At 42.7% G+C, this 18,768-nt stretch overlaps 1 protein-coding gene across 14 annotated transcripts in view; it reads left to right on the top strand.

Moving 5' to 3' along the window:
- Nucleotides 1-3,018: 3,018 nt before the first annotated feature.
- Nucleotides 3,019-18,768, top strand: part of atp2b2 (ATPase plasma membrane Ca2+ transporting 2) — a 77,538-nt gene continuing 61,788 nt past the window's right edge. For all 14 annotated transcript variants that reach the window (XM_054735998.2, XM_070549376.1, XM_015959089.3 and 11 more), the window contains exon 1: nt 3,019-3,366. In XM_054735998.2, coding sequence (XP_054591973.2) covers nt 3,168-3,366 — 199 coding nt within the window. In that variant the 5' untranslated portion in view covers nt 3,019-3,167. The remainder of the gene's footprint in view (nt 3,367-18,768) is intronic.

An 18,768-nucleotide genomic window follows, 5' to 3' on the forward strand; every position in this document is an offset into this window, starting at 1 on the left:
ACGCACGCACACACACACACACACACACACACACACACACACACACACACACACACACACACACACACAGCCTTGTAGCGCTAACTGAAAATTCGATATGTTCCTGCTTAGACACACCTAATTCCAACTCAATTATCTCCTCAGTGTTTATCAGGTTCTGCAGGAGCTGGTAATTACTCATTTTAATCAGATCTGCAGTTTTTGCAGGGAAATTTTCAGAAATCTGGCACTCATGATATTAGCCCACCACTGCTAACACTACAACAGGCTAAAACAACAGTCCAATGTAGGGTAAGGTTAAAAGTTAAACGCTATGCTAATCACTTAGCTCCACTACATAAATATGATTCCATTTTTGTTCCCCTTCCTTCTCTTTCTCCCTGACGTTTACAAACACAAATTAGTTCAATGCAGGTTGAGTTAGCATTCAAGTTAGGTTGGTACGCTAAAATCCCCCATCACCCCATAGTACATGCTGGGAATAGGGAAGTTGATTGGCAGCTATTTCTTGTGGATACGCAACTCTATTGGTCAACACTATAGACTCGAGTAAATGATTTGTGGTGCTGTTGAGGCTAGGGGATGAATTTAGGGGAATATAAATGATGAAATAGTACCTACTTTATTTCATAGGCCAGGGTCAGATTTAAAGGCGTAGTTCACTCGTTTATTCAATACATTTGCAGTAGAGGTTGACCAATATTGTTTTTTCTATTGCCGATACTGATGCCGATATGTAGGAGACATGGTCAGCCGATGGCCGGTATGTACTGCCAATTTTCATGGCCAATATCTAGATGTTTTCCACCTTATTTTCATGCTAAAATGTCACTAATAACATCAGTTAATGCAAAAAATTCCTGAAGCTGGATCCGTTTTTGAACTCTGAATTTAACTGTTAAAACCTAACTTTGTACACTGCTCAGTGTTAAAGTCAGACACTAAAATGGAGTTAATTTAGAGTATTTATTATTTATTTTGGTATTAGTAAATGTAAAAATACATTCAAATTAAATTCTGCAACAGCATGGGGCTGCCCAAGGATGTGCCTGACTTAAAATTGGCTTTCCTAAGGACAAATATCGGCTGATGTACAAAAAAGTAAAGGTAAATATCGGCCCCATATTTCGGTCTACCCCTAATTTGCAGTGGCCTGTAGTAGGAGTGAATGCTTTGTAAGTTGTACTCTGGGCACAAAAGGTCCTGGTGTGCCTGTTTCAGGAATGAGAAAATTGCCAGATCAGAGGATAGATTCAGAGGACAAGATTTGGAGTTTTATTTCCTGATGTTTGGACATCCCGCCTCTGATTGGATAACAGCAACGTGACTCTACCACTGACTCCGTTTACTTTGCAACATTGATGTTCTATCTCCACAAGTAACAAAAGCCTGGAGGAGTTTTGCTGGGTGGCGGAGTTGCTAATGCTAACAGTTAGCTTCTAATATGCCAAGACATTCTCTGCTGTTTCCTGGTTGCTAAGCGAACAACAGCCTTCCCTGTCACGGGTCAAGAAGGGTGAGTCCATGAATGTTACGTGACAGCATGATGTCACACTGTCAGGCTTTCAAATCCTAGGGTTTCACGGTCTATTTTATATCTGAAGCTAATGCAGGAGATAGGTGTAGGAGACAATTTTCATGTTCAGTCTGCATGAAAACTCAGAGTGACCGATTATAATCAGAAATAATCATTAAAAAATGTTTTTTGAACCACACCTTTAAGCATTTTTGATGTTACTTTAAATGTTTTTAACTATGTACTCATCTTTAAACATTGTGAAAAAGAATGACAGAAAAAAACAAAGCTTCAAAGATTTATATAAAACAGACACGGCTTGTATTTTTGTGTTAAATTTGCTTTCCTTTGAGCATTAGAATAATGTATCTAGACATAATACACATACCGAGTTTATTTTTTAATGAATGAATGAATTGAACTTACGGTAATAGAAATAATTCTTCCGTATTTGCCTTATTCCAAGAAAATCTGTGCTGTGGCAGTAGACTGTTTAGTAGTTTAGTTTAGGATTTAAATGTTATTGCAAGAGGAAATGCCGCAGAGCTTGAGTAAATTCATCAGTGCAAAGCGTTAGAAGACATTAAATAGAGGGGAACGTGTTACTGAGACAGAGACTGCGCCGAAGAGGTCACTTGCAGCAGCAGCTTTACTTACTGGTGAGATAGTGGTGGCGGGTTTACAGCTCAGCCCATCCTCCCAGTGACAGCGCAGTGTTACGTTCCGCATCTCCGCTTTGCCGTCAGAGCAGCCCCAGCCTCCCACTCGGGCTCAACTCCTCTCTTCTCTGCACCAGAAAGGAGCAGTCTCATCTCTCCTTCTCTTTTATATCTTTGCTCGCTCTCTGTCAGTTAGTGTGTGTGTTCAGAATGAGGTTAGCAGCACCAGTAGCACCAGCAGCAGCGGCAGCAGCAGCAGTAGATAGAAACAGCAGAGGCACAGTTACTGCAGTAACCAGGAGAGGCTGTCCTTCAGCTGTGCACCATCTACTGCTGCATTCACCCCTGCCCTGAGAACACAGCGCTCATTCCTGTGCTCTCTTTCCAACTGCTCCTCCCTCACTTCTCCGAATTCATCTCTTGAATTTGTTCCCCTTCTCTCTTTCTCTTTCTCTGTAACAGTGATGGGGAGGACCACCATGTAGAAGCAGAGAGGCAACGGAGGCAAGAAAGGAATAGCAGCAATGGGAAGCTACACATGGAGTGGGTCTGGACCGCAGCCGTGGTGAGCCTGAGAGCTACAGGACTTGAAACCACTATCATTGCCCTTCTCAGGACCTAACCACTGGGGCTGTCCAGTGCTTACCTGGATGCTTCCCACTTGTGATTTGTCATCTTGATCCCCCCTCCCCACCCCCCTGCTTCGTTGCTGTCTTTCCCCCACTCCTGTTTCTTCTCTTGGATGATTTTTGGTCTGTGTGTCCTGAAGCCGAGGCTACTCATCAATTCATCCTTACGGATTTTTTCCCCCCATCTTTTTTTTTTTTTTCCTAATCACCTTCTTTACCCACAAGAGATACTGCTTTTTGTCAGTGTTGGCTGCTTCTAAACAAATTTGGATTCTTTTTTAATGAGTCTTAGCTCTGGTGTGGAATCCTTTGTTCAATAAGCAATAACAAACCCAAATCTAACTGATTTGACTAGCTGACATCATGGGGGACATGTCAAATAGCGATTTCTATGCCAAGAACCAAAGAAATGAGGGCAGCCATGCAGCGGGCTTTGGCTGCACGGTCATGGAGCTGCGCTCGTTGATGGAGCTGCGTGGCGCGGAGGCTAAGCACAAGCTCCAGGAGGACTACGGAGAAGTAGAGGGACTGTGTAAAAGATTGAAAACATCGCCTACTGAAGGTGAGTCCCCATATTTGTCAGTGATTGTGTTTGAATGTAATTTTAAGGAAAGTGTATAATGTTGTGCTGAACATACAGATCACCGTTATATGGCCAATATATTTCTTCTTGATTTGCACATGGATTATTAATACTTCGGTAGTGCAAATTGTGCAAATTAAAATCACTGATGAAAGGGCAGACTAACATAACCAGCATGAAGCACCTGCTGAATGCGTAAGCACAGCATCAGAATAACACACTGGGGAGGGGGATCCCGTTTGAGAAAGGCATGAAAAAATGTATCCACAGAAACCTCTCAGAACCCCCCCCCCCCCCCCCCCCCCCCAATAGTGAAGCATCCCCTCCAATTTGTCATCATCTTTTTTAGCCAAATCAGAAGATGGCTTTGGCATTTGCAAACACAAACTGGACACGACTGAAATGAAGGAGCAGAAAATCTAAATTTGTATTAAAATTTTCTTAAATATAATTGGAAAAATTTATCTGTACACTTTAAATGTCTTTATGTAAATTTTATCCGTAGAGGCGCTAGGAATACTTACAAAAGTTGGTCATGAAAATACATTAAATTCTAAACTACTCAAGCTACTATATCTTTCTTTGCTAGCTGACCAGTGTAATATTTTTATAAAATATTATACAATAAGATATATGTTATTTATAAAATACCCAGTTTTACCAAGACTATGAACACACAGCTGTGGTAAACAAAAGCTTGATTTACTTTTCAGCTCATGAATGCACCATAGATCTTAGGTGATTTTGTGCAAATATTATCATGCCTCAGATGTTCATAGTTTATGCAGAATGAAGATTTGTTGTTAAATAACATTATCATATGCAGTGTGCTTAGAAATGAAGTTATAGAGTACACAAAATGTTTTAAAGGTGATAAAGGGACACAGAACTTTCTGGTCTATCTGCAATCTATTAACGGCTTAGTCTGATGTTTTCCTTTTTAGCAGCAGTTGTTATTTTATCTGGTGACCAATACCAAGTCCAGATGACATAATCTGCACACAAAAAGCTGATTGGAAAGAAATAGTTTCATATTCAAGTTTACTGACAGTAAAATTATCAGCTCAGGAAATATTGGTGCAACATATTTTAAAGTCAGTTCTTTTTAGAATTCCCTTTGATCTGGAATATTTTTACATTTTGACAGCAAAAGAGACAAGAATGTTAAAGCTGTAATCTGATTTTTTTTTTTACTTTTACTGTAATTCAGTTTCTGCTGGGTTTTATAAATGGCAAAGGAGACTAAGTAAACTCAGCAAACCTTTTTGATCATAGACACGAGGAAGAGCTGTCAGAGACTGCACTCTAACTACAAGGCTTGATAAATAATTAATTGATACAGATCTGCATCTGGAACCGCATCAAAAGTTTATTACTTCTAAGCTAGACATTTCATCACCTTCAGTGTATTATTTACAAAAAAGTCTGACATTTTGAGGAATGTGGCTAACAGACAAATAACAAATTCTGCCAAGGGAGGAAAAAAGAAAAATTGCAGGTGTGTTGATGCATATTTCCAAATCCTATTATTTGGGTTTATTGGTAGTGCCCAACAGTAGTGTATAATGCACGAAAATATTCTTGTATTATGTAATATATTTACTCATGGCTTTCCATGTAGGGGTATACTCTGTCTCAGAAAGCTAGCATTTCCCTCAGATAGTCAGCAGGTGCCTGATATGAATCATTTAGGAGCTAGATAGGCTATCAAGCTACTGCTTGGTTTCCAAGAATAGATGTCATTGAGCTGTTGGGTTTAAAACCTACTTCACCAGGTTTCTAGAAAAAGCTGCTGGTTCAGAGAGAACATCTCCTCTCCACAACAACAGTAGAGAGCGGCAGCAAATGGATAGGTTCCTCTCATGTTCCTTCTGCGAGATGTTACCACATTAATACCGATCAATACCAAGACACTTTATGTTCAAGTTGAGGTGATGTTTCTTGCATTGAAGCAGTAAAGTACAATAAAAATATACATGATTGTGATGATGAGCAAGATGTGCCTGGGTTGCTGAAATTATATTTGACTCTGCTAATAACTGAAGCTGCTTTTGTCTGCTTTGGTGCCATTTTGGTTCTGACTTCACAAATGGAGCTTAATGCATATATGTAATATTATACCAGCAAATGAGCAGATGAAAAATAAATGAAGGTGCTTTCTAGTCACCTGCTATGAAGCCAAAGTAAATTAAAGAAAGCAACAAAACAACAGGTGGAGTTTGTTTGTGTTGATTAAAGCCGCATTATGTATATTTTGGTTAAAATAAAATAGTTTTCCAAATCTATATGCAGTTTTTTTCATCTCCTGTTCTTACGATTGAATCCAGTAATTTTTGTAGCGATTGCACGTAGAGGCAGCAATTCCATTTAAATTCAAAGGAATCAGGCCGGTATCACCTTGTGAGAACGTCTGCTGTGACGTATGCAAGTTCACAAAGGGGCCATGTTCTTCTTCAGTTAATCGCTAGATAAGCTAAGGTGGCTAAGGTAGATGAGGTAGGTGGCTGGAAATGTACATTTGAAGATGAACCTTTCTAGCAATTCATGCCTGGTTTTTCTGATCCAGCCACCCCCCCCCCCCCCCCCCCCCTCCGGGTCTGACCAAGGCCGAGTACCCAGGAGCAGGCCAACAGACTGCTAAATCCCACCTGGTTCTCTGCATTTGTCCCGGGCTGCTCTTCCTCATGATTTTAGCTGAGTTTGGGTGCTCAGAAGTGGCCCTAAAGACTGATTATTCCAGTATGGATCTCTGCATTTGTGAGGTAGCATGTCCTCCTGGTTCTGCCCAGGGTTGGACTTTGGAATTTTTTGAGAATCAGGGCGGGGAGAGAGAAATTGTCCGAGGGCAATCCGATTTTTGGCTCACTCCCCATGATAACTTTCCGCAATCGCCTGCCAAATTTCTCTGGTTTCTCCAATGTTCTCCCCTGCTAACCCGCCAACTGTTATTAGCCTCTCCTTCCATTGCTCCCTCCCCAGTGCAGCCCTTTCTATCACTTGAGTTTAAGGTTTTAGAAAATAATAATAAATAATTAGGTAAATTATAATAAATTAGTTTGAATTTCACAGAAGTGGTGAATAGATGGATCCTCAGGATGGATTTTTTCCTAAAAACTTCTTCAACAGATCTTTAAACTTCCTAGTTTTAAAACATAAAACAAATACGTATCTATCAATTACACACAGATACATTCACATACAGAGTGTTTTTTTTAATTATATCTATTTGTAATTCTCAACTGAGAATTAAATACTTATTTCTACTCTCAATAAAAGCCTCAGTGGCTGGCAGCATTTACATCTATAGTGTGCCGGGTCCTTTTCATGCTAACGGAACATTTAACCACAGAAATGCAATCTTGGTAATGCTTGCTGTCATCATTTGCAGTACGTGAAATGGCGATGTGTCCCAGGGGCCTACAGTTGACTGTAGGCTCAGATCAAGGTTAGCTTTGTATAATGTAGCATATACTAGTCCCCTTTACATGATACTAACAGTTCATAAATGGTTAAAGTAAGACACAAATACATAAAAGGCAGGTCTGTAAGTCTAGAAAAAAAGCAAAAGCTACACGCTCACGAGCAGGCATTCAGATGAGATGTTGCAATACGTTTTTAAGACATTCAATACATTTTGAACATAACAGCTATCAAGGAAAAACACATGCATTAACCATGTTTCAGGGAAATTTAGAATATTTAATGCCTGTTCTTGTTTCTCTGGTGCTCCCACTTTACTTTTCTCAGTAGCCTCGTTCCGTGTACTGTGTACCTGCACCCAGGATGTAGTTACGCATGTGTCACCTTGTAGGTTATTGTAAGGTGAAGTCTTTCTGTCAGAGGGTCAACAGAAACCTAGCTGTCAACCTACATCTTAGTTTCTACAAAGGTTGGTGAATTCAGCCTGCTTCTCTTCAGGTAAAAGACATTTGAATAGCACTAGAAGGACCAGTAATTTTTCAGGAAACAGCTGAGCTAAAACAAAAATATTAAAGCCTCTTTATGTCATTGTCCAGCATGAAGGAACAGGAGCCATTTCCTGTTTTCAAAGTCAAAATCTAAATCTTTTGAATAAAGAATAGCAAGTTACTCAGATAGGACACTATCTGTTAGTGCTGTCACCTGTAAGGTTGGGCGGTATTAAGTATTAATACCATCAAAGCCCTCCTGATTAATACTGGGATGGATGGTGTTGTTGTCTGCCTATAAAGACCAATGATACTGCCTTCACGTAAGGTAGGCCATTTAACATTTCTTATATAATATTGGTGAGATATTGGATGTGTGGCGTGAGAGCTTGTGGTGAGGGTCAGATGCTCTCACGCTCAGTGCCTGAGAGTTGGCAGCCCTGGTGAAACCAGGATGAAGTCATTTCCTGTCATGTTTATAATTATCACTATGTAATATGAATAATGTGCTGCAGCTGAACCTTGATTTGAAGAAAACCATGAATTGAATGGAAATCTCAATTTCTGCTAGAAAATCAATCACAATTCAATCTTTTCCTGAAATCATTCAGTCTTAGTAAGATAAACATGTTTAAGTAAAATATTGTCTGTATATTCATTTTAGGTAGTTAAGGAATAGCATAAAATGGCCATTGTGCACGTTTATGTAGAAATATATTTTCTACAGTTTAAAAAATATATATTTTTCAGCAACTATTGATACTGATCAATATGACATTTTAATCGTGCAGCCCTAATACCAGCCTTATCTTTGTTGTCCTCCTTCAGCAGCAATGTGTGCTGATAGATTTAGCCGACACCATTTATTAGTTCTGTTATTAAGGACTGTTAAATCATGCTACTAAGCTATTGAAAGAGAACAGGTCGTGCTTAGTAATAAAAAACAATGTAGTCAACCTGACTTTTCTTATTGTGTTGAAAATAACTCTCTATGCCAAAAATGTTTTACTTAATTTTTTATATGTGGTGAAAAATAAAAGGTTTTGAGAATATTATTCTAAGCAATGCATTTAAATTAAAGATCTAGAAGTCACGTCTGGTAGTGCTTTTGTGGATTACTCAGGGAAGAAGTTTACATAATCAGGTTGAAATAACGAATCTCTCCTTATTAATTTATCAGATTATAAGCCAGACTAGTTGACTATAGGAAAACCAGTCATGTTATCTAAAATAATATTGTTTTCCTTCCATCTGATTAGTTTCATTTCTTGATTTTGAACCAGATCTAAAACAAGAAAAGTTTACTTTTGTTGAATTGTGTTTAGGTTCTCGTTAACCCTTTGATGCATGAATTATGAAATCTTCAACCATGATTTTTTAAACAATTTTTTTTCATTCATCTTTAGGTGTGAATGAAACAAATTTCAACAAATATTTTTTGTAACATTTTGTTAATTTACAAATAATTTATTACATGTCCACCTCAGTGGACAGCGTGCATTCTGAGCATGAAATATGTTGGCTTGACTTGCTGAAGTCCAAATGGAGGGGCTCACATGCAATAAAGTCTTCAACAGCTGTGCTTAATAGCAAAAATAAATAAATAACAATTTTGAGTACCTGTCCACTGTAGTGACCATTATGCATCAAAGGGTTAAAGCAATTAGAAAACAATATTTCATTAATGCAATATCAAAATGAGGAGACAGTCACAAGATCTCAGGAGTATCTCCTGCCCAGTAGAGCCACTGCACCTCAATTATACCCTTTTCTGTTCACCCCCCTTACCTCTCCCAAGGGGGAGAACAAAGGAGGGGTTTATGATGGTATAGTGTAACCTCTACCTCTATGAGGCACCGCTATTGACTTGCATTCATTTTTTTTGTTCCTCTGTGGACCTATGGTCAGGAAGTAAGGGTCTGGACCCGTGTCTGTGAAAGAAGGGGGCCTGCTTCAAAGGTAGAGCAACCAGTAGACACATCCCATCTTTAGGAGCAGAACTTCTGGAAACAGACAAGCTGTAGCTAAGCCATCGTACAACAGAACAACATTTATGTCTGTTGAAAAACCACAACTTCTCTGCCACCACAAATAGTTTTTACTCTAAGCTTGTAAGGAACAAATGTACATGGAAGTTATAAGAGAAAAGCCTAATCAGATTCATCCAGTACAATCTCATCATCATCATCATCATCATCATCATCATCATCATCATCATCATCATCATCATCATCCTCATCCTCATCCTCATCATCATCATCATCCTCATCATCATCATCTTCCATGTTTATTCATTTAAGTCCTCTGACTGTCTCTATATCTTCGTATCCACTTAAATCTCTCTTTGGGTTGTCCTCAGGTGTCTTCCTCATCAACCTGTTTTATTCTTCTACCGTCCTTCTTTTTTAACTCACGACTCCTTACCTCTCCTCCTGTCTCCTTTCTCCTTTGCTCCTGTTTCTATTTCAGTGTGCCGGTCGGTTGCTGGCATCCCAGTGGGCCGTTGTGCAGCGTAGCCTAAATAGACGTGCTCTACATCAGTAACCTTCATCATCTCTCTCTTCTACTCCTGTGTCTTTCACTAAGTTAGTTGCCGTGTAACAATGCCAGAAAAGTAGCACATGACTGTGGAAAATTAGTGCGTTGCTTTTCTGTGACCTTGACTGTTGATTGATATTAATTCATCTCTGCTGAAAAAGAGTAAGATTAGTTAGCCTCAATTTGCTTTAAGATGTTATGGCTCATTAGGCCTTGATTAGTGGAGACCAAACTTCTTGCAGATATGCAGGTTATCATCATTCAACAGACTTCAGATGGAAAATTACAGTTTAATAAACGTTTGTGCACACAGCAGCTTGTGTGTTTTATGGGAGAAAGTTTCTGATTGGGCTCATACAAACAGCCCAGATATGTGATTTCTTGCACATATCATGTAATGAATGACACATATGGGAATTTGTGCAGAACAATTTGAATGTCTATTGTTTTCTTTGTGTTATGGTTTAAAGGCTTCACACTAATGTGGAGAGTCAGGTGCATGTGTAGTAGAGGTGCTGAAAAAAAATCGATTCAAGTCTGAATTGGGATTCTTATTTATAAAGATTCAGAATTGATTCACAAAGGTTCAGAATCGATTCCAGGAAGCATGTTACCGGTTTGAGATGCACTTTTGTGTTTTTTTGGTCTTTGTTAGGAGAGTTAGTACTCCGTTTACTTTTGTGGTCCCATAAATTGGGATGATTTATTTTTGAATCTGCCGATAAATGGGGACTAGAATGTAATTTTTTTTCCATACTCAGAAATTTGAGATATTCTCATATTTATTTTCTAAGTTGATAAGTGAGGGCTCAGGATTACTCATGTATTTATTTTAAGTTATTGATAAATGAGAGAAAACATTTTCCTTTGTAAGAAATCTGAGGCACTTTTTTTTAACAGGTTGAGGAATCAAATTTTAAACTTGTTTCCACAGATACTAAAAAGTATGTGATTGTATCACTTTCAAAGCTACTTTTAGGTAACTAAAGATTTGTTAAATTTTACAAGGTAAGCAAAAATAAATGTTGCCTTTTGGTCAAAAGATAATTTCTGTTTACAGTTTTAGAATCACTTTATTTTACCTTGTAAATTAGCTTTTTTTAGCATGACCAGTTTAAAGAAAAATAAAAAATTCCCATAGCTTGAACTAACTTGCACAACAAAGTAGTTAATCCTAGAACTGACTCTGTTAATATTGATTGTGAATCGCTTTAAATCGAGAATCGATTCTGAATCGAATCGACACCCCGACAATTGGAATCGAATCAAATCGTGAGTTGCTCAGAGATTCACATCCCTAATGTGTAGCATTGATTTCCTCTCCTGTTGTGTGTTACTGTTACTCTGACTTTATTGTGTAATAGAATCGGAGCAGTAGTCCGTTTTACTCCCTGTGGTTTGTCCTGTTACCATGATGATGTATTTATAAATTCTGTACACACATCCGGAAACCGTCTGCCCCTTTCATCTGCCGTCTACATCCTCACCTCTCTCTTCTCCCCATGACAGCGGAGTTCTCTTGAATCATACTACTTGCCCTCCCTGCCATCTCCTTTCAGTTTTTATTCCTCTGTATTCAAACGTGTCTTTGTTTCCTACCATTATGTTCATACCCCCTTCATAAATGAGCATTTCCTTTTAGTGTGAATTTTGGGACATTTCCACACATTCACCTCCTCCGTCCGTTCTCGCCTGTCTGTTTCTCATCTCACCTCTCCTCCTTTTGCTACCCTCCATTCTCCACCCTCCGTCCATCCTTCCTTCCCTGATGATCATACTACTCACGTCCTCCAGTCGCACCACCTCGAGCACGCTCCCTTCTGACGCAGTCTATTTAATCTCTGTCCCACAAGGGATCTCTCACATGGAGCTGCCGTCCCTTTAATAAGGACAATTTCTCCTGCTCTGCAACTCACCACCTCCTCCTTGTGTTTGCCCTTCCTTCTCCTTCCTTACCCTTGTGACTCTGTAAAGAAGCTGGAAGAAGTAGAAACAGGCAAGAGAATGAAATGGGGGGCAGTGAGGGAAGGAGATAGAGAGATGACTCTCAGAGGACAGATTATAAATGATACACAGCCATTTTGCTCTGTGAGGAAGCAAAACCGCACATTGGGTACAAACACACAGACACAGACACGCACCAGCACTCACACAGGTGTTCCCCTGCAGTGCAGTAGGAATGACCTTGAGGGCGACAGTAGCAATAATGTGGCTCAGCAGTCAATCACTGCAGTAACACCCTTTATGTTTGATTAGGAAGATATTCTCTTGTAGGAAATTTGCTACTTTAAGGAAAGTTTCACAGATATTTTGGCTGGTTTTTAAAATCCACCAACATGTCAAATTCAGTGTGATTTTACATGGAATCACTTATCTTATGAGGACATCGATTTTGTTGGTGTTGCTAACAGTGTTTTAGAGCTTATTTCCATAAAAACCCATCAGAAGAGCTGATGACTCATTCTGCAGTAGCTCGTGTAAACCGTGTGACCATGAAATGTTCCATTTGCATTTCACATTTTAGCAGCGCTGATGCAGATTTAAAAAAAATGTTTTATTACCGTAAATCCTCTAATACAGGCCGGTATTCAATTAAAGGCCGGGTCTCCAATTGTGGCCGGTGTCAGAGTTAGTTTAGGTAAATAATGGCCGGTCTCTTATTGTGGCCGGGTGGAATGTAGTAACAAGCAAGTATGAGCGTCCCGGTGGCAGGGTTATAGTCCCCAAATCAACCAGCAGGAGGCAGCAGACGTTCACGCAGACCTTTATTAAGCATTTTCTTCAACGCTTTGTAACGCTACAGACACGATCCTCTATCACGCTCCTACCACACAGAGTCACGGTGTCAGTTAACCATGCTAATTCAACCCGCTCCACAGAACACACATCACCTTCCCTGTGGCTTACATAACACTCACACAACACGCAAATCAGCACATAGGAACTAGCAGAATGATAGGAAACACATATGACACAATACCCAGAATGCACCTGGCTTACAACCCCAGCCAGGTCATTACACTATCAAGTTCAAAGAGAACGTGCTGATTATGCTGCAGAACACTCTGGAGAGCAGCAGTAGGGGGTGTATGAACTAGTCAACTTCACTATAGTGACTTTTTATGCCTGTCGTCGACTAGTCGCTGTCACGTGATAATGACCGGCAAGATGCAGCCCTCGGAAAAGACAGCAGCCTGCTGTCAGCAGGTGACAAGCTCCTGCGCTCAGGGGGTGGGGGTGGGGGTGGGGGGGGGGGGGGGCAACGCGCTGTGCCAGACCGTAGGCACTGACACGCGATCGTTCATGTCGGTTCATTTCCTTTAATGTTTTCTGTCTTTTATTTGCGCCTGATGTGTATCGCTGCTGTGGAGCGGGGCGCATCAACTTGTCCCTGATGCGGCCGGCAAGCAGGGAGCGCTCCGCTGTTTTCGCGGTCGGTAGATCTGCCTCCTGAGCACGGCCACAGTAACAATCAGGTGTCGCCACCTCAAAAACTAATTTAACACGCGATCGTTCATGTCAGTTCATTTCCTTTAATGTTTTCTGTCTTTTATTTGCGCCTGATGCGTTTGCTGCATGCTGTGGAGCGGGGCGCTGCGCGCATCACCTTGTCCTCCGACGCACTGATCACTGATACGGCCGACAAACAGCGAGCACTCCGCTGTTTTTGCGGTCGGTAGATCTTTTAGAACTGCAGTTCAAAGGTAACTCATGAGGTGAATATATATGAACCCAGGTAGCAGTTTTTCTTTAGGATTGAGAGGAGATGCAGGAAGATAATAAACAGGCAGGACAGAAAAATAGTCAAAATAAAAACAAGTTAGTTTTTGTACCTGCTGTTGCAACAAACAGACACCATTGAAGGTCATCAGAAGTGAGGAACAGAAAATGAAATAATTATTTTAATGTTTAGAGCAGCAGGAACTCCGAGAGGCTGCAGGCGCATCAGTGAGTTTGCGGCCGCTGCGCAGGGGGAGGGGGGAGAGGGCTAAAGCAGGGGGAGGGGGGAGAGGGCTAAAGCAGGGGGAGGGGGGAGATGGCTGAAGCAGAAACTACCGTTGTTAAAAGAAATGTGTTTAACTTTGAAAATGTGGGCGCAATTTTAATTGTCAAAAACTCCAATGAACATTAGTTCATTTTGCTCAAATGGAAATAGAGGCCTGCCTCTAATACTGGCCCTCCTTCCAATAAAGGCCTGGAGCTTGATGAGCTTGAGTCAAATAGAGGCCCGGGCCTGTATTAGAGGATTTACGGTAATTTTTTTTGTGAGTAAAAATATTGCAGTGCATATAAAGAAAAAACAGAATTCTTGTGGATTGTCAGTTTGAAGTTCCCAGGTAGTCTTCTCATCCATCCAATCTAACGTAAGGGAGAACATTCGGCTGCTCATGCAAACAAATCTGACATATAAGACTCAGAAGATTTTATAAATGACTCACTATGTGTTTGAATTTGCAAGCCTGCTAGCTTTGCTGTAACAGAAAGATGTCTGAGTGTAAAAAAATAAAAGAAACGTGACTCCACAGTCTGGAAAAATATCTGATAGCTCCAAAAACCTTAATATGGCATTTCAAAGGTTTATGGAGCTTCTCATTTATCTTTTAAATATCAATAATCATTAGTCAACTTGTCTTATTGAAAAACCTGGCAAATGTTTTTATTTAGTGTTACAACAAATGATTAACAGTTGCCGGACAGAAATAATAATGGCCCGATAATGGCTTCAGAATGGTTCCTCTGGGATTTGCTGTGAAGTCGAATCATTTCCAGATCCTTAGACATCCTTATAGGAGTTTGATCAGTGTTTCTACTTAATTATCAAGGGCTGGTTAAAATGGCAATGACTAAACACAAATGAGTATCTTGTTTTTGTGAGTGTATTAGAATCAGTTAAATACATTAGTTTCTTTTTCAAGAAGACATTTTTAGATCAAAACTAAACGTCATTGTCTTCCTCCGCTTATCCGGGTCCGGGTCGCGGGGGCAGCATCTCAACTAGGGAGCTCCAGACCGTCCTCTCCCCGGCCACCTCCACCAGTTCCTCCGGCAGGACCCCAAGGCGTTCCCGGACCAGATTGGAGATGTAACCTCTCCAACGTGTCCTGGGTCGACCCAGGGGCCTCCTGCCGGCAGGACATGCCCGAAACACCTCCCCAGGGAGGCATCCAGGAGGCATCCTGACCAGATGCCCAAACCACCTCAACTGGCTCCTTTCGATCTGGAGGAGCACTGACTCCTTTCGATCTGGAGGAGCAGCGGTTCTACCCCGAGTCCCTTCCGAATGTCCAAGCTCCTCACCCTATCTCTAAGGCTGAGCCCGGCCACCCTAGGGAGGAAACTCATTTCAGCCGCTTGTATTCGCGATCTCATTCTTTCGGTCATTACCCAAAGCTCATGACCATATGTGAGGATTGGGATGTAGAGCCTGGCTTTCTGGCTCAGCTCCCTCTTCACCACGACAAATCGGCTCAGCGTCCACATCACTGCAGACGCCGAACCAATCCGCCTGTCGGTCTCCTGATCTCTCCTACCCTCACTCGTGAACAAGACCCCGAGATACTTGAACTCCTCCACTTGAGGTAGGACCTCTCTCCCGACCCGGAGTTGGCAAGCCACCCTTTCCCAGTCTCAGATTTGGAGGTGCTGATCCTCATCCCAGCCGCTTCACACTCGGCCGCGAACCTACCCAGCAAGAGCTGAAGGTCAGAGCTGGATGAAGCTAGGAGGACCACATCATCCACAAAAAGCAGAGACAAAATTCTCCTGCCACCAAACTCGACACACTCCACACCACGGCTGCGCCTAGAAATTCTGTCCATAAAGGTAATGAACAGAACCGGTGACAAAGGACAGCCCTGGCGGAGTCCAACACTCACCGAGAACAGGTCTGACTTATTAACGGCTAAGCGGACCAAACTCACGCTCCTCTGATAAAGGGACTGAATGGCCCTTAACAAAAGGCCACCCACCCCATGCTCCTGGAGCGTCCCCCACAGGGTGCCCCTGGGGACACGGTCATAAGCCTTCTCCAAATCCACAAAACACATGTGGATTGGTTGGGCAAACTCCCATGCCCCCTCCATCACCCTTGCAAGGGTATAGAGCTGGTCCACAGTTTCACGGCCAGGATGAAAACCACATTTCTCCTCTTCAATCTGAGATTAAACTATCGATCGGACCCTCCTCTCCAGTACCTTGGAGTAGACCTTTCCAGGGAGGCTGAGGAGTGTGATCCCCTATAGTTGGAACACACCCTCAGGTCACCCTTCTTAAAGATGGGGACCACCACCCCAGTCTGCCACTCCACAGGAACTGCCCCAATGACCACACAATGTTGCAGAGACATGTCAACCACGACAGCCCTACAACATCCATAGCCTTGACATACCCAGGACGAATCTCATCTGCCCCCGGGGCTCCGCCGCTGTGTAGTTGTTTGACTATTTCAGTAACTTCTGCCCCAGAGATTGGACAGTCCATCCCCAGGTCTCCCGGCTCTGGCTCCTCCTGGGAATGCGCGTAGGTGGGATTGAGGAGCTCCTCAAAGTATTCCTTCCGCCGCCTGACTATAGCCCCAGTTGACATCAGCAGCTCCCCATCCCCACTGTAAACAGTGTGAGCGAGTTGCTGCCTCCCTCTCCTGAGGCGCTGGACAGTTTGCCAGAACCTCTTTGGCGCTGATCGATAGTCTTTCTCCATGGCCCCACCAAACTCCTCCCACGCCCGAGATTTTGCCTCTGGAGACCCACAGACCAGTCACGCCCTGTAGGCCTCCTTCTTCAGCCTCCCCGAACCTCTGGTGTCCACCAGCGGGTACTGGGGTTGCCACCACGACTGGCACCAGCCGCCTTGCGACCACAGCTGGCAACAGCCACCTCTACAATCGCAGAGTGGAACAAGGCCCACTCGGAGTCGATGTCCCCCACTGCTCTCGGGATGCGGTCAATGCTCTGCCGGTGGTTGGAGTTGAAGACCGTCTTGACAGGTTCTTCTGCCAAGCATTCCCAGCAGACCCTCACTATGCGTTTGGGTCTGCCAGGTCTACGCGGCATCTTCCCCTGCCATCTGATCCAACTCACCACCAGGTGGTGATCAGTTTACAGCTCCACTCCTCTCCACTCGGGTGTCCAAAACATACGGCCGCAGGTCAGATGATACGACTACAAAGTCTGTCATCGACCTGCATCCTAGGCTGCCCTGGTACCAAGTGTACCGGTGGGCATCCTTATGTTCGAACATGGTGATCGTTATGGCCAAACTGCGGCTTGCACAGAAGTCCAATAATGAAACACCACTCGAGTTCAGATCAGGCAGGCCGTTCCTCCCAATCACACCCCTCCAGGTCATGCTGTCATTGCCCACATGAGCATTGAAGTCCCCCAGCAGGACAATGGAGTCTCCTAATGGAGCACTATCTAGCACTCGTCCCAGGGACTCCAACAAGGGTGGGTAATCTGAACTATTTGGCACATAAGCACAAACAACAGTCAGGCCCCGTTACCCAACCCGAAGGCGCAGGGAAGCTACCCTCTCGTCCCCCGGGGTAAACCCCAACACACAGGCAGAGGGTCTTGGGGCTAACAAAAAGCCAACCCCAGCCCTCCGCCTCTCACCCGGAGCAACTCCAGCAAAGGCTCCTCCTTGAACCGTCACCTTATCGTGGTGGAGGAGTTTGAGTGCCCTAATGATCCTAGGAGCTATGTTGTCTGGGGCACTTTGTGCCCCTAGTAGGGTCTCCCATGACAAATGGGTCTTAGGAGAAGGGCGAGACAAAGAACGGTTCAGAAAATCTTTCATGGACGTAAAAACAGAGTTGGAGTACCCGGCCCGGAGGGTTACCGGGGTCCCTCCCTGGAGCCAGGCCTGGGGTTGGGGTCCGTGAGTGAGCACCTGGTGGCCGGGCTTTCACCCATGGGGCCCGGCCGGGCCCACTCTGAACCAAATACATGGGCCCACCTCCTGCAGGAGGAACATGAAGGGTCCGGTGCAATGTGGATTGGGTGGCAGACCGAGGCAGGAGCCTTGGCGGTCCGATCCCCGGACAAGAAAACTGGTTATCAAAACTTATAATAATAATAATAATGAATGGTAAATGGCCTGTATTTGTATAACACCTTCTTAGCGCTTCATAACACAGTCAGTCATCCATTCATTCACACGCTGGTATGGATGAGCTATGGTATAGCTACAGCAGCCCAGGGGTGCGCTGACAGAGCCGAGGCCTGCCGAGCACTGGCACCATTGGTCCTTCCTACCACCACCAGCAGGCAAGGTGGGTTAAGTGTCTTGCCCAAGCACACATTCACGCTCTCTGGTCAGAGCTGGAATCAAACCTGCAACCTTCCGATTACTGGTCAACCCACTCTACCTTCTGATCTACTGCTGCCCCAATAATAATAATAATAATAATAATAATAACAACAACAACTACAGCAACGGGTATATAGATATCATTAGGGAGTTGTTTAACCATACAATTTAATTATGTAGAACCCTTTTAATAAAAAAATTGTGGAAGTCAACATTTTGTTGCATTCATGTTGATGCTAAATTCAATTCAAATCAAATCAAATCGACTTTATTTATAAAGCGCTTTTAAATTGCTTTTGTATTGTTGAAGTAGCGGCTCTTTATTGTCATGTATACCAGGGCTACATGATTTCAGAAAAATATGCTTTATTAATCTTAAACAGAGCTCCGATGTCACTGGTTGTGAGAAATCTACACGTTTAAACTCCTTTTTTTGTTTTTTAATATCACGAAATTTAACACATCACTCAGAACCCTTTTTGTGTGCACTTTGACCGCCATCAGCTGAACCAGGTGAAAGCGTCGACGACGAGACTCCATCAGATCAACACACAGATGCATGTCACTTGTAATATAACAATCTAAGACTTATTGGGATTCAAGCAGGTCATTGCTGTATTGATTC

Source organism: Nothobranchius furzeri, chromosome 3, assembly GCF_043380555.1.
Source record: "Nothobranchius furzeri strain GRZ-AD chromosome 3, NfurGRZ-RIMD1, whole genome shotgun sequence".
Taxonomy (NCBI): domain Eukaryota; kingdom Metazoa; phylum Chordata; class Actinopteri; order Cyprinodontiformes; family Nothobranchiidae; genus Nothobranchius; species Nothobranchius furzeri.